General features: G+C 45.8%; 1 protein-coding gene across 1 annotated transcript in view; it reads left to right on the top strand.

Annotated features, from left to right (window-relative positions):
• LOC148534672 (chymotrypsin-like elastase family member 1) overlaps nucleotides 1-16814 on the top strand; it is a 40315-nt gene extending 23501 nt beyond the window's left edge. Inside the window, exons 4-8 of the mRNA XM_088465870.1 lie at nucleotides 3324-3449; nucleotides 4794-4930; nucleotides 9244-9389; nucleotides 13927-14076; nucleotides 16689-16814. Of these exons, the coding sequence (XP_088321996.1) occupies nucleotides 3324-3449; nucleotides 4794-4930; nucleotides 9244-9389; nucleotides 13927-14076; nucleotides 16689-16814 (685 nt within the window). The remainder of the gene's footprint in view (nucleotides 1-3323; nucleotides 3450-4793; nucleotides 4931-9243; nucleotides 9390-13926; nucleotides 14077-16688) is intronic.
• The last annotated feature ends 257 nt before the right edge of the window (nucleotides 16815-17071 follow it).

The raw sequence follows: 17071 nt of genomic DNA, 5'->3' as shown, positions 1-17071 counted from the left end.
GAGGCGGCCATACGGTCTACGACCGCACGGCCGCCTCGATGTTTGGCCAGTGCGCATGCGCACGAGGGAGCCGGCTCATAGCGGGTCTCTTTCCAAAGGGGGCGAGCTGTCGATGTTGATCGACAGCTCGCCCCGTTTGGAAGGCGGGCCGGTGGGGTGGCAGCCCAAACGGAGGCGTTCCCATGGGAACGCCTACCGTTTGGGGGAGGCCCCACTGACATCACTAGTGATGTCAGTGGAGAGCTTCTGGCTCTGACAGAGCCAGAAGCTCTCCGGGGCTTACAACAAGTGAGACCCTACCCTAGGGTCTCGTCGTGAGCCCCGATGGTCGCGATGGTCTCTGACCATCGCGACCATCACCCGAGCGGCCGTTAGAGCTGTGGGTGTAAACCCACAGCCTAACGACCGAAACAGAGGCGGGTGGTCAGGATGCAAGCGGCCGCCCAGTTTCTGAGCGACCGCTTGCATCATCCGACCGCCTCTGAATGAGGGCCTAATTCCCTACAGACTACTACTTATGAAATTAGAAAGAAAGAAAGACAGTACTCTCCTTGGTGGGACACTTATCCATCATAAATGAAAGTAAATATAGAGTAATGTGACGTAACTAAAACTTAACTTTTAATATGAATGTATAAAAATATATAAATGGATACTCACATGAAATGCGACAGTAACACAACACACAAACAAAGTAACAAGATTGAGTAAGACTTCTAATTATACCATACCTTGGCTGCCTATCTTACAGAAATTGCACCATTCTACTTTTTTGCCTACACTAGATTGTTGGTGTAGGCTATGCTCCAACATGGATTTCTCATTCTCTTTAACTCCCCTCTCCCCCCTGCTCCATAACTCAGAGTTTGTCCCAGGATTCCAGATCTTACATCTTTTTAAAAGCTTTGCACGATGAAATCTTCACTGCAGTACACGATCTCAGTTATCTATAAACTACTGGTGGAAGGATTGTATGGATCCTTGCCACAATATGTAGACAAATGGAATGGGGACTTGCCTAGTTCATTGGCCAATAGTGAAAGGAGCAAGGTGTTTCATGTAAATCACACCTGCTCTCTCAGTGTTTTGGTGGTGGAGTCTCAAATTAAATTACTTTCCAGGTGGTAGAGGAATCCTGCCCTCCTCCTTAGGTCTTATCCAACAGTCCCAGCTTCATGTTGGAGGTGTAATTCAGGCCTCAGGCACCATCTTCCACCTTTTGTGGTAATGTTCAAAATTGGCACATTCTGGAATAATGTGCTGTCTCTACTTGGTGAGATTTTTTTGGGAGGGGATGGACATCTCGACTGACCCTGGCTCGTGGCTCCTCTCCTATTCTCAAATCCTGAATGTATAAAAAGTCTCTAGTCAAGGGTTTCAATAATGCTGCTAAGGTTCTAATCCCTACTCACTGGCACTTCCCTGTCGCCCCTTCCATTCAGGAATTGGTTCACCGAGTAGATTTTTTCATGTCCATGGATTACATCACTATGACTGCGGCGGACAAATTCTATGAATTTACTGCCACTTAGTTGTCCTCCCTTCTAGACTGTTCCTCTTTCAATGCTGATGCAAGATATTGAGCACCTACAACTACAAATACTATTCCTAGACCACTAGTAGCTTCTCGCTCTTCTTCAGGATTTGCCATTATCCTTTACACTAGGTACATATTCTACCCCCCTACCTACCCATCCTCCCCCTTATTGCCCCTCTGTACTTCCTCTTTTTCTTCTTTTTTTATTCATATTGTATAAGGGTGTTGCAGTTTTTCATATTATGCTGATCAGTTATTGATTTGTGTACATCTCTGCTGGTAGCTACTTTCTTATATGGTGTTGCTGATTATATGGCATATAATTGTCCAGCACAAAGTGTTTTAGTTCTGAAATATTTTAGATCACGCAGTAGATCACCATGTCTTTTAAAATCCTTAATTAGTGCTGCTTTCTTCATCTCAGTTTTTCTCCTGAGGGTAAATCTAAAAAAAGAAAACTGGGTGCGCAGTAGTGAAAGCACTTAGCAACATTTATTCCTCTCACACCAGATTAAAAATCATCTACAAGATATACATCTTGATAAAGTACACGATTTGCACACATGTATACTTAGACATCAGCGCTATCCTGCTTCCACAGTGTCCACGCTTCCAGGTCTCCCACTTTCCCAATAGGTCTGGCGTCGGGGAACTGCGTGTGTGTCAACCGTTTAGTCACGCCCAACCGGTTTCATCATCCAACCGGTTTCTGCTCTCCTGTGACTAACATACACAAGACCAAAGATATAAAAAAGACTCAAATAAAACAACTAAGCACACAAAGTCACAAATACAAATCAATCAGTAATTGTATATAACAACCCCGCCAAATGCCAACAAAACACTCCACTCTCCCAACCTCCTTTATCTATTTCCTTCTCATACCCATCAAATTTTAATATTCACAAACATGGCTTACAGTATATAGGGCTGATAATAACTCGGTGACATCCGACTCCCAATGCATCGGTGTAAGGCACTTGCTGTCGCCTTTCACACTTTTTCATGCTTCAGCTTGCAGACACTCAATGAAAATCGCTGTTGAGTTACGTAGGTACACTCTAATTCACATCAATCATCTCTTACCCCCAAGTCACTGGAAACTCGCCTCAAAGTGTTGCAACTTATAAGTCACCAAAAATAAGCGCTCTATTACATTCTCCAGTTTCTGATATTAGACTTCAGGGGAAATACAAGCTGTCACACTCTCTAGGAAGAGACTACAGGCCAAATGTAATAGGGTGAGAGTTTAGAAAATGTGAGAGTTTTCTCACACTTTTTAAACTTGGCCAATGTAATAGAGTCCGAGAACAAAGCAACAGAGCAAACTTGCATGTTTTTCATACTCAAAAAAACTCTCACGATTTAAAATCTCATCCAGATGTTTTCCCATTTTAAAGATAAAACTCGACCAATGTGAGAGATTACTGCTAAACTCTCACATTTTCTAAACTCTCATCCTATTACATTTGGCCCTACATGTTAAATCCCATTAAACTTACCTTGCTGCCTAGCACTGGTCTATGTACTGATACCTAGGGGTAAATTTACTAAAGTGAGAGTTTTTAGAAGTGAGTTTTAGAAGAGATGCTGCCCATAGCAACCAATCAGATTCTAGCTATTATCTTCTAGAAGGTGCTAGTTAAATGTTAAGTAGAATCTGATTGCTTGCTATGGGCAACATCTCTTCCAAATCTAATTTCTAAAAACTCTCACTTTAGTAAATTTACCCCCTAGAGTACTATGTATACTATTACAAATTATAACATTACTTTCTTTCCGTTAGCCCGAATACTTTCCGTGTTTCTCTCGGAGATCACAATATTTTTGAGAGCGAGAGCACCAGGCAGGTTATCTCTGTGGATAAAGTCATATACCATTCCAGATGGAACAGCAATAACCTGGCAGCTGGGTAAGTCCACTTCTCCTCCACATTCACCATTAGTGTAATTGTTACCCACACTGGATAAATGTACACTTCTACATCTGTATCTTCTACCAGTTCCTTCATTGTTTTTATTCTGTCTAGTCAGGTTCTTGCTCAGTATAGGTTTCATTTGCAATCATCAGACAAAGGGGATAATTCAGAGATGGACGCAATTGCAGTAGTGGCTACACCTGTTTCGGAGCAGCCGCTACTACATCTTTATGGTAATGCCATGGCCGATGGGCATTCTATAAGATGGCCACTGTCTGCGGAGCAATTCTGATGATGTGCGTACAAACACAAACTATCGGTGCACCATCAGCCAGACCATCGGACGTTGCACCTGCCTATGGCAGACATAGAATTTCCAACTGACCATGGTCGCCGATGTCTGACGCCGATCTCTGACACCGACACGCCCGTGACTGATAACCAGTGCCCCAGTTACCAGCCAGAAAAGGCCAGAAAAATTCTCTCCATGCAATTTTGATCTGCATCTCTGTGCAGTAACTATAGCGGTGCATGTGCAGTGTGGCCCGGACGCATGTGCAGAGGAAAACCGTGGCTTCCCTGCATCCACCTCTGAATCACACCCAAAAATATTGCAAACCGTAGTACTTTCAATAACATACAAAAGCTGTTTACCCACAAAGCATCCAAATACATAAGAGAAGATAGTAATAATCACAGAGATTGTACCTTAGCCATATAGGGGTTGATGCAGAGATGCACTTACATCCATTGCGCAGAGCATCTTGCGTGCTTAGAAGACAAGTGCACACAAGGAGAATGCAACTGCATCCTGAATGCATCTACACCTATGACCGGAGTGGTGGAACGATGTGTGAAGGGCCGTTTTCATGTAGGCATAATTTAATAAGGGCGTATTCACAGAAAAAAGTCCCGTGCAGACCAGCATGCAAGTGTATAGACATCTGTTAGAAGGCATGTCTTTTGTAAATTAGTATAGGGCAGTACTTGTACATCCACAACCGCTGTAGGGTTTCCTAGGGTTGCAAAAACAGACAAATCTCAGGTGCACAACTCCAAATTATTATTAATATATAAATGCAATAGAATTTTGCAATCAATAGAGGTTTTTAGCATAATCTTGGCCAAGGTTATGGGCCTACCCACCGTATCCAGGTAACCTCTCTAGGGTAGGTCCCTAACATACTAGGATTCAAATCCAGAGCGCAGGACACCTCCAAACTGGCCCAGCTAAGCCATCCCAGGGCACCGCCATAGTAAGAAAAGTGCAGTGTGAAAGAGATAGTTAAGAGCTTAAGCAAGTTGTTGTATTTTTTACTTGTCTTATGTTCCGTGCAGCTTTGACATTGCAGTCCTTCGTCTGGCATCAGAAGCTGTCCTGAACACGGCCGTACAGCTGGCTCAACTTCCCAGCGATGGGGTTATCCTGCCGCATGATCACCCCTGCATCGTTTCAGGGTGGGGCTACACTGACAGTAAGTTTTCACATTTTAATAGGGAAATTGTGGCATAATTCTAAATACTTGGGAAATTTACTGCAGGATTTTAAATGGGGGAGGAAACTTAACTAAAAGTCTAGATACACCCCTGATTCCGACACATTTGGGCCTGGCTCAGAGTCACACGCAATGATCACAGAGTTGAGTAATGTTTTTCTACTCTGTGTGCGCAACAATCTCCTATGGTGCAGGCGTTACACAGAGTGTACACACAAAGTCGCTGCTGCGATTGAGACACACAGCATAAGAGATGTCTTGGAGAAGTGCTGTGTGTTCCTGGGTGGTGACTGAGAGGTGGCTAAACAGAAGCACGAGATGGTGGGTCGTATGGATGTGTTATAGGCGCTTGTTACATTACAGTGCAGACTGTGCGCTTGCTACATTACAGTGCAGACTGTGCGCTTGCTACATTACAGTGCAGACTGTGCGCTTGCTACATTACAGTGCAGACTGAGCGCTTGCTACATTACAGTGCAGACTGAGCGCTTGCTACATTACAGTGCAGACTGAGCGCTTGCTACATTACAGTGCAGACTGTGCGCTTGCTACATTACAGTGCAGACTGAGCGCTTGTTACATTACAGTGCAGACTGTGCGCTTGTTACATTACAGTGCAGACTGTGCGCTTGCTACATTACAGTGCAGACTGTGCGCTTGCTACATTACAGTGCAGACTGTGCGCTTGTTACATTACAGTGCAGACTGTGCGCTTGCTACATTACAGTGCAGACTGTGCGCTTGCTACATTACAGTGCAGACTGTGCGCTTGTTACATTACAGTGCAGACTGAGCGCTTGTTACATTACAGTGCAGACTGTGCGCTTGTTACATTACAGTGCAGACTGTGCGCTTGTTACATTACAGTGCAGACTGTGCGCTTGTTACATTACAGTGCAGACTGAGCGCTTGCTACATTACAGTGCTGCTTGGAAATGAAGCTGCGGTGTGCATTATAGAGACAAGTTGGAATATCAGCGGTGGTGCCTCTGAACTATCTCACGGCGGAGGCTTCATTTGGCCACTGACATCTAATAGGGAGGATGCTCCCTGGCTGCCGCTAGAGACCCCTATGCTTGGCGGGACCTTTGCAAGACAGCACAACAATAATTCACCTGGAGATGGTACAAGTATCCATCCATCTGTTTTAGTTCTGTGAGCGATAGCTTTTTCTTTTTGTGAGTACTCAGTTTTTAAAGTTTTAAACCTTGATATATTTAGATATAATTGATATATGTCTGGAAGTCTTTCACTGATAACTAATGCTGCTACTATTGCACTGGACTTTCCACACATTTTGTTCAGTGTAGTTATATAGTTTATATATTGCTCTTTTTCGCTTCATAATTTATTGAGTCTGTAGGGTTATGTTTACAATAGATGTAATATTGTTTTGAACTATTATATTATGGTTTTATCATATGTTACTAGTGTCTGTTTCTATTTTTACCCTTCATAAAAATAAATACACAATTGATAAATAACAAATATACTTGTTTATTTATTTATATACATCAGCGCAGAATACTAGTTTGCTAACGGTATAAGAGATGTCTTGGAGAAGTGCTGGGTGTTCCTGGGAGGTGGCTAAACAGAAGCACGGAGATGGTGGGTTATATGGGCATGTTAGTGGCGTGTTATTGGAGTGTTATGGGCGTGTCACTGAAGTGTTTGTGCACACAGAGACTCAATTATTCACTTTGGAGGCCATACTCAGGTGACAAATCTGCAGCTGCCATAGGGCTGATGCAAGTTTTGATAGTGCGACCGATGGTGGCGTCTATAGCTGCAGTCAGGGGCGCCGAGAGGGAGAGGTACAAATTACCCGGGCCCGGGTTTGCTGGAGGGGTCCGGCGCCGCTCACCCCCCTTCTTACATCACACAGCAGCTCAGCACACACTGCTGTGTGCTGGGCTGCCCTGGAGACTGCTCGCGGCTGCTAAGAAGCAGCCACAGCAGTCTCCTACAGTATGCCTGTGGGGGGCGCGATCAGTTATGCGCCAAGCTGAGGGTGCTCACTGCGACCCCCATCGCCAGAGCTTCGCGCCGCTGCAAAACTTTTTTTTACCTACGGGGGCATGGCCATGCCTCCCGCGGTTAGACCATGCCCCCTTTTTTTATCGGGGCCCCGCGCGGCTCTTGACAGGCCTGGCTGCAGCAGTCGGTATTACAGCGTGATTAGTGCCTGGAGTCTACTGGACCTGTCAGTGTGCCATGGCGGCCGGAGAGAGAGGAGGGGCCCCCGGATGGTAAGTGAACACGGGTACCCTCCTCTATAAATACGCCCCTGCGTGTATGGGTCTGGCAGTGGGCGACTCAGTTCTTGCACATTCATATGCACTGATGTACACCAGGGAAGGATTTTATAGCTGCATTTGCATAAAGATGGAGACAAGCGAATCAGGCCCCTTATGTGTTTAATTTGTGTAAAATAATAAAAAAAAAATTATTATCATTTTCAAGTGCAGACTTTATTATGAAATCCTTTGTCTAGAATTCAGTTTTGCGGCCTTGGAAAGTGGGATTAAAGCCGAAGCAAGAACCACAAACATTTTTTGGTGGTACTTCCCAAACAAAATCCACACATTTGTTTATAGTTCACTTTCTTGCAATTTCAAAAGTGTGCTGCATATTGAGCGAAGAAAAGTCAATTGGATTTTCCTAGTAATGGACTGAATATAAAGAATCACAAAACATTATCTCATTTGTCAGACTGATTATATTAATTCTCAATACTGCAATCTGGGTCTGATTCACTACTATACGCAACTGCGTATGCAATAGCGATTATGCACGCAGTTCAACTGCGATAGTATGCTAATACACTGCAATCTCAATGTCCTCGCAGCACTGCACAAGGACGCCCACTTTACTTACCACACATACGTACTGTTTAGCAAGACTGCGAAACCATCTGTCGAGTATACAATCGAGTATAATCGCAGCCTCACGCACACTTGCACAAGCCCTGAACTTAGGGCCTGATTCAGACCCACTTGCGAGCGGCTGTCCGCTCGCAAGTGGGTCGATGGTCTGCACTGAGCATGCGCACGACGGAGGGAGCTCCGTCGTGCGCATGCACCAGACGCGACGAGTGAAGGAAAGTCCTTCGCTCGTTGTGTCTGATCAAAGGGGGCGTGCTGTCGATGTTGATTGACAGCACGCCCCCTTTGGTGGGCGTGCCGGGGGCGTGCCTCCCTGACGGGGGCGTTCCCAAGGGAACGCCTACCGTCAGAAGCTGGCCCACTGACATCACTAGTGATGTCAGTGGGAGTGATTTTGGCTCTGATAGAGCCAAAATCACTCCGGGCCTTGCGGTTGAAAACCTCAACCGCAGGCTCCGGCTCGCAGTTTCGATGGTCGCGATGGTCACGACCATCGCGGCCATCAAACTGCACGCTCGTATAGGCTGTGGGTGGTGACCCACAGCTATACGAGCGTCCAGGAGGACGCTCCATTTTTATGGAGGGCGGCCCTCATTCAGAGCGTGCGCTCTGCTCAGAGCGTACGGCTCTGAATGAGGGCCTTACTCAGAAATTTCTAACAACCACGCACACTGTCAAGCTTCAGGCTGCACAGACCATCGCATTGACTAATTTATGCACGCCCCTGCCACGGCGTTGAAATGCACTGGCACGTCTACGGTCACCCGACTACCCTTAGTCACCACCCACAAATGGCACGTCCTGTCAATCACTCTGCGATGGGTCTGCGTAGCCCCTGGCTAGTTCGCGCACTGAGATGCATGCTCAGAACCAGGGGTGTATCAATAATGGGTGCAGGGCGTGCGGTGCACCCTGCCCCCATACTTTGTATTACTTACCTCTCTCCGAAGTCCCGCGTCGTGTCTCCTAGCGCTGTTCAAACCCTGGAAAATGGCCGCCGTGACCATTTTTCCGGCGTTTTGCGCAAGCACTGTGAGGAAATCGCCGGGAAAATGGAGGCCGCACCATTTCCACGGCGATCTGCACATGCGCAATAGACCCTGGGCACACTCTAGTGCCCAGAGTCTATTGATTCTGCAGGAGCCGGCCAGCTGTGTCAGTCGGCTGCTGGTCAGCGGAGTGAGAGGAGGGGGCCCGTGTCAGGGGATGCACACTGGCCTCCTCCTCTCTAAAGACACCTCTGTACAGAACGCAACAATCGGCCGATTACGTGTGTAATCGCAGTTCCGTACGTTAGTGAATCAGGCCCTCTGCACTCTAATGACTTTCACACCTGTTTTGTAATAAACATAAAAACTTTATTGCAGTGCTTAATTATTGAATACCTTGCACATCTACATTCTACAGCAAATGGCTCCGTTTCCCCTGTTCTCCAGGAGGCCCCACTACCCGTGGTAGCTCATGAAACCTGTTCCACCAACTCTTTTTGGGGAAATACAGTCAAGACCACCATGGTGTGTGCTGGTGGCAATGGAATCCAGTCTGGATGCTTTGTAAGTTGGTTTTTATTATATTTAATCATCTTTCCAATCAGCTAACTACAGATGTGTCCTTATACACTATTGCAGCAGTCACACCAAACAATCCTTCTCAGTGCATTAGGTCCTGTATGACCACTTGCAGCGAGTGTTTTTCTTTGTCCTGCAGATGACCGGAGCACAGCCATCAGATGACCAAATCACAGAGGAGCTCACAGAGGGTAAGTGTAAGCTGAGCAGGGGAGCGGGGGGCATCATGCGGGGGGCGGGGGATGAGGGCTGGCACCACATGCACGGTCACACTGTTAGGGTATTTTTTGCGAAAAGTACCCTAAATAGTGTGCGGAGAGGATTAGCAGGACAGTGCTTTCTAGCAAGCTCTATCCCTTCATGCAATATTTGATACGCAATGTATTCACATATCGTATTGCAAATCTTGTTGATTTTATCACATCACATTCGCATATGAAATGTGGATTGTGATAAATAGGGCCCTTTGTGATATACACATATATAGGAGTGGACTCTTCCCTGGGTACAGTCCCTGGTATAAGCATTGGTTCCTAGCAATGACACTATAATGCTAATCTGCTGTACAGCTTACAGTACATCCGGGTTCAGTTTACATCCCGGCATCACTGAAAATCCTGATCGTCCCCAGGTAAGTATTCTCTAACTTATTCTACCCCCTAACCCTACCTTAGGGGTGCCTAACCCTAACCTCCCCTGGGGGTGCCTAACCTTAACCCCCACTTCCCCTAGCCTAAACCTAACCTCCCAGGGGGGTGCCTAACCCTAAGTCCCCCCCGGGAACCTTAAACCTAACCCTCCCCCCCTGCGGCTGTCCACGCCCGTCGCCCGGCTTACCTTTGATCGGTAAGCCGGGTGTCGGGCGCCCGGCGTAGGGAAAATGACAGGCGTCGGGATTCCGACGCTTGTCATTTAACCCTTGCCGGGATTATACAGTTGGGAAGCCGGCGCTCGGGATTCCGTCCATCGGCTTCCCGACTGTTTCCCCTTATATCCTCCTCTCCCTGCCAGCACCTATATAAGTATTAGGGTATTATTCATCAACACTAAAATAAAGATTTGGACATTTTCCTTAATTACCGTTATTTTAGTATTCATTAACACTTAATACAGGAGATATCACTGATATCTCCTGTGTTAAGTCCGTCTGCGTTAATTTCCACACTCCCAAATACATTAGTATGGGAATGTAGAATTATGCTACTCATAGAATTCCGAAAATTAGGTATTTTCGTAATTTGATGGTGTTACTATCCGCCACTCTCAGGAGGAGTATAGCAGGATATACTTACCTGCTGTCAGCTGGGCAGGTCCTCCTCCGGCTCCCTCCATCGCTCTGGCTGCTGCGCTTTGTGTTCTCCCCAGGCCCGCTGAGAGCCGCGGCGGGCCCGGGTAATAGGGGGCGTGGCCTAATTGCGGGAGGCGTGGCCACGCCCCTTCCCGAAAAAAAAAAAGATTTGCAGCGCTGGGGAGGGGGCGCTCTGGGCCCCCTCAGCCCTACTCAAAGCCAGGGGTGGCGCGATCAGTGTGATCGCTCCCCCCACAGGCATAGGAGACTCCTGTGGCTGCTGCTCAGCAGCCACGAGCAGTCTCCACTGCAGCTCAGCACACGCTGTGTGCTGGGCTGCTCTGAGGGAGGGGGAGCGGCGCCGGATCCGGGGCCCCGCCAGGCCCCTCAGGAAGCCCGGGCCCCGGTAATCTGTACCCGCCCCCCCCTTCTCGGCGCCCCTGGTTCTCCCCTCCGCAATGCTGCTGCTGCTGCCAGGTAACGTCTCCCCTCTGTTCCCCGGTGACACTTGTAACTGCTTCTTCAATCAACTGCACTTACAAGTACCACCAGGGAACGGAAAGGAGACGCTACCCGATGGCGGCAGCAGTATTGCAGCGGGGAGTACATGTTAAAGTTTAAAAAGAACCATACATTTTAAAAAAGAAAAATCTTCAGACGGGGGTTCAGGGGTCCGCGGCTGCAGCCTGTGTACCAGGCGCCCAGGTAGGTGGGAGAGGGAAGCAGAGCGAAGGAGGGGACACACACACACAGAATTATCGCAGCTATAATCACTGCTGTGCATGCCTTTTGTGAACATAACGGCGCATGCGCAGCACTGATTACAGCTGCGGTAAGGTAGAGCAGATACGGGAAAAGTATCTATTTTCTGAAAAGCTGTCATCACAAAAATGACAGCTTTTCGGAATAGATAGTTATGGAGAGGAGGAATGATGAATTCCTCCGGTAATTAGGTAGAACTCCATGCGATTTCTAAAGATAATTATCATCGAGTTTTTAGTTATGATGAATTGGCCACTGAAGCTCTTCGAATGGATCACTTATAGTTATAATACTGTATATAATAAAACTACATTGTGAGCATTCATGTTGAGGAGTATGTGCATGGCATATGACATTATGGGGTACATTACTAGGCACTATGGATGTGCAGATCCCTGTCTAAATACCCCCAACCCCAATGCAGCAGTCTGTATTAGGAGCAGGGGGTCATTAGACGGTTCTGCCTTAGGGGAAGGTGGTTATTAGATATGGGTCTGCATTGGGGGGTGGTCATTAAACAAGGATCTGCATTAGGATCGGGGGGGAATTAGACATGAGTCCGCATTAAGGATGGGGGAGGTAATTAGACAGGGATCTTCATTTCGGCTGGTGGAGGTCAGTAGACAGGGGTCTGCATTGTGGTGGGGGGTAATTAGACAGGAATCTGCCTTAGGGGTTAAGGATCATTAGATAATTCGGGGTGGGAGTCATTAGACATGCATCAGACCCTCCAATTGTACTAGAATTGGGCGACGATGCTCTTTCTGACATAGGGCTCCAAAATATCTAGTTACAGCTCGGTGAGTCTGAATCCTGAAGCTGTTGTTTCATATAGAGGCTAAAGGTAATTGTACCATTGTTCCCCATCCCCTGCAGTGCCTACACTGAACGATTAGTCGTTCAGTGTAGGCACCCTCCATCATCCCCAAAAATGGTCAATCTGTCGTTATCGGCAGATTAACTGGCATGTTCGGGCGATGATTGATGTCGGAAACGACCAGCGGAAGCACGCATCGCTTGTAGTTTCCGACATTGGCATGCCTGATTTGTGCCTGATTAACTAGCGATTGAACAATAACGATGTCGTTATCGTTCAATTGCTCTGTTTAATCGGTTAGTGTGTTGCATATCAATTTAATCAATGCAGTCTCATGAAGTGGCATGTTGCATCCGATTGCGACTAAGGCGCATTTTTCAGGCATAAAAGATGTGAAAAAGACACTTGGCACACAAGACCCATGAAGTCCCACCACCAACTCTGATTGACCAGCTGCCCAGTGACTAATAGAGCAAAGATGATCATCGTTGGGCAAAATCATTAATGGTCTCGATAGTCCCCCTACTGGTGGTTACACACCATCAAGATTAACCACAGACTGTACCATCAATGGTTAACCCAACAATGACCATCCCTACTTAGAACAAGGATGGCCAAACTACAGCCTGAGGACAAATGTAGACCACCCCTTGCTGAAATCCAGCCCCCATCCAAGATTCCTCATCCAGGAAGAATTTTAGAAAGACAGACACCTGACACCACCAGGCCCAACAGCTAGGAACCTATTATCCGGTACATGTCGGGTCACCTAAGTCTGCTTCCGGCTCTACCTTCTGCTTTATATGGACCCACCCTCCTTCCCCTTGGTCCCTCTCCCATACTTACCCCGTTCCCGGAGTGTGATGGATCCTCCTCCTAGGCTAGGCCTGTCCTGTCTCCCTAGCAGTGGGAGACATTGAGGCGCGCTAGTACTGCGCAGTAAGGACAGACCTTAGAGCATTATTATATAAATATTATTTTATTATAATTACATATTATACTAATTATATTTTCACAAGAATATAATTGCTTTAAAAGATCTTTTAGAATTATCATTTGTATAGGTTAATATTTATGGGGATGGGCTGCATTAAGAACACAATATTTGACTACATTTATAATTGCTGGTTGAAAATAATTGGTATTAAACAATTACTCAGGTTGTCATTCGTGAAGCCCAATTCATGACAATAATGATTCAGTGAATTTACAAAATTCTTCGAAACTGTAACTCAGAGTATAAACTAAATATAAACGTGTACTCTGAGCTTTGCCAGAGCTTTGCATAATTTACAAAATATGTCCATTATTTACTTCATTATATTACCTGTTAACATTTTTATTTTCTAATGTAGGAGATCTCTTGTATAGACAGGCATGAGAATGTGTGGGAGAACAATTACATGTGGTATTTGGAGCATCACCAATCATCAATGACCACAATGTCTATGGCAGCAACAACTTAAAATATTGCCATGAGGTTAGCTGCTGTCCATAGATATTGCCCTAATGAAATGTAGTTACTCCTGATAATGTATTAAATGGGAGGAACCATACTGCTGTAGTTTTGATAATGTACAGTATATATTGAATTCTTGCATGAATAATAGAGCTGTAGTCAGCTGATCATTCTAAGCCCCTCTATGTTATTTCAGGGTGATTCTGGCGGTCCTCTCAACTGCCCAGCTGCTGGTGGCTATGAAGTGCACGGTGTGACCAGTTTTGTATCATCACTTGGATGCAATGTCTTCCAAAAGCCAACAGTTTTCACCAGAGTGTCTGCATATATTGATTGGATCACTGAAGTAAGATACCAATTCACAAGTGTTACAAAATATGCGTTTTCTTTTAACTATAGCAAAAGGGGATTTTTAAAATATCTAATGATACGGTTGCATTATAGCTTTGCAATTAAGGTTATTGCAATAATATAGTTATAATAATATGGAAATTGATATAGAAAGCAATATAGATATGCTCTTTTATTTCCATTAAAATGAAAATACATGAAGGAGACAAAGCCTAAATAGAACAGGTCACACTCTCTTCCTGCTGATGAGGGTCTTTATTAGCACCCGTTAGAGAAGAGGCAACTGTGAAATTACAAATACTCCACTCTGTCCTTTAGGGGCATATTTATTAACATTAGTTTTACTAAAATAATTTGGAAACTGGTGTTTTCACACCCAATTCACATTATTTTAGTATCACATAAATTTATTTTCATGAAAAACTACTCCAATCCCTTCAATTCACATATTTTTAGTAAGCAGATAGCATTGCCTGTACTTGTAATGGGAAATGTGATCTGCTAAAATGTACTAAATATATATTGTGAAAAAATACCAGGGGATACTGTGATAATGACGTCACCTTCAGATGGAGTTTTTCCCACAGTTCCCAGCTCCTGCTCTGCTCTGACAGGCAAAGCACAGCTGGGAGCCGGCCCCTGTGATCAGCTTTGTGGTCTAAATCACTGCAAAAAAAAAAGTAAGAAAACCCCACTTACCTGCATCCAGGGATCGTTGATCTGTGCTCCGGTGAGGTCCTCTGGGGCTCCTGTCAGCTGGTCTCCGGGCTCCTGCACTGACTGGAAGCAGAGACCAGCTGACCGAAGTCCCAGAGAGAGGACCTCACAGGAGCACCAATCACCAGGCAGGTAAGTGTAAGCTAGGGGGGAATCCATGAGGGGGGGGGGGCTCTGTTGCAGGGGGGGGAGCAGTTGTGAAAAGTATGTGAAGTGGATACGTAGGGACAGAGCTTTATTGCTAGCTTTGTCCCTGCATGCGATCTTTGATACATCTTTCTGATGTATCCAAATATTGCATTGCGATATTGGGCGAATTCATTACAGCCAATCCGCATCTCAGATGAGCCAAATATACCCCTTAGTCCCTACAATAGGCCATGTGTATTTATTTGTACAGAGGTGAATTCATTAAGGCACCTTTTTATCACAGGGCCTGATTCAGATCCGCATGCAATGCCGATATTTACACAGTTTGATTGTTAGCCATTGTGTATGCTTGAAAGCTGCATGTCGCAAGCGCAAGTTTTGCAATTATGCTCACACAGAGGATTCACTTGCAAAGTGAGCAATAGGTAGTCAATGTTTGGGGAGGTAGGGGGGGGTGGTTAGAAAAACGCTGGCTTGCCGGACCGTTTAAACGCCACTTCAGAGCGTGCATAAATTAGCTGCTGTGTACAGGAGAGTTCTCTGGAGGCATACTGTGTCTGCGGCACCTTAGACTTACTCAGAAGGCTGATGGCCCTGACAGGGCTACCATTAGAAATTGTGGAGCCCGGGACTTACAAAATATGCAGGGCCCTCACTCCCCCTTCCCCCGGTACCACTAAGTCTCATGAGTCAAGACTTACCTTATCGTCTTGAAGAATGATCCTTCCTTCTGGCTTCATCTCCAGGTCTGGCTGGCACTGCTCCTCACACGCTGCAGCTCCTCTGACCTCGGCAGCGTGGCATGATGTCATGACGTCATGTGCGCCGTCTCCAAAGGAAAAAGAAATTAATGAACAAGGGTAGAGGCAAACGCAAGATTTTCTGAGAGGGGGGGGTTCTAATTTACACACACATATATACAGTCTAACACATACATACAGACCCATACATGCATATCTAAAACGCATACATATGATACAGTACTTATTACTCAATGATGCAACAGCAGGATGCTAATGTGGCCGGGATCCTCGCTTCATTAGGCTCTGCCCCCTCGACAACGTCGCGATTCGCGGGTGTATGGGGGCGGGCCTTAGAGCATTGGCTCCGCCCCCATTGCGGTAATGGATTAAACTTTGAAGAGGGGAATCGGCCCATGGGAAGGGTGGGGATGTATTGTGGGCTGTGCATTGGGGTAGGAGCGGGTGCAGGCCCCCTCCCATTCTGCCATTGTCCGGGCCCGGGACTCCAGTCCTGGGCCCTGATTTGCATTCTACGTTTCTGGCTTTGTGCATGAGCATTGGAACTGAGATGCTTTCAGAGGGCGTCTCTAAGCACTGGATGGCGGGGGAATCATTAGCATATTTTTGCAATTCTGATCCGTGATATATTGCAGCTGCGATAGCATTTGCGTGTGGATTTGAATCAGGCCGACAATTCAGATACAGTACGCCAACAACTGCTAACGTGATCTGGTGTAGAAATTGAAGCATAATTAGTAGAGATGTGAGCGGACCCCCGTGTTTTGGTTTTGGCAAAACCACCCTGAAGTGTTTTTGATTCAGTTTTGGTTTTCGTAGTAATAATAATAGTAATAATAATAATAATAATAATAATAAAAAATTGATTATTGATAAAAACAGCTAAAATCATGTAACTTGGAACTGTTTTGTTCCTACAGTATTATTAACATCAGTAGCATTAATTTTCATGGGTTTTTTTTACCAATTTTGGCTCCAGAAATCACGAGGGAGGGACTTATTTACAATCAAAAGTATGCGAGATCTGGTTGTTAGATCCGAGATCCGACTTGTGGGAAGATCTGAGCCAGGACTCGGTTCCACTCAGACCCTCAAAATGATCTGAGCCGGGACTCTGTTCCACTGGGAACCCCAACTGAACTACTCATCTGTAATAATTAGAAGGGGCACAATTCTAAAATGTCTGGAACACATGGTCAAGTTTATAATACGGAGATCCTTTTAAGCATATTGCCCAATTATTTTAGCCTAAATTGACCCTCATCTTTGTCTCCTACTCAGTTCTATTCTTAAATTCCTAAACGTTTCAACGCTTAATGATATGCTTAGAATTTCTTTACAGTATTGCAAGTGTGCTCGCTG

This window comes from Taudactylus pleione, unplaced genomic scaffold (genome assembly GCF_031769625.1).
Source record: "Taudactylus pleione unplaced genomic scaffold, aTauple2 ptg000065l, whole genome shotgun sequence".
Classification (NCBI taxonomy): Eukaryota; Metazoa; Chordata; class Amphibia; order Anura; family Myobatrachidae; genus Taudactylus; species Taudactylus pleione.
This window is presented reverse-complemented; position numbering and strand designations above follow the sequence as displayed.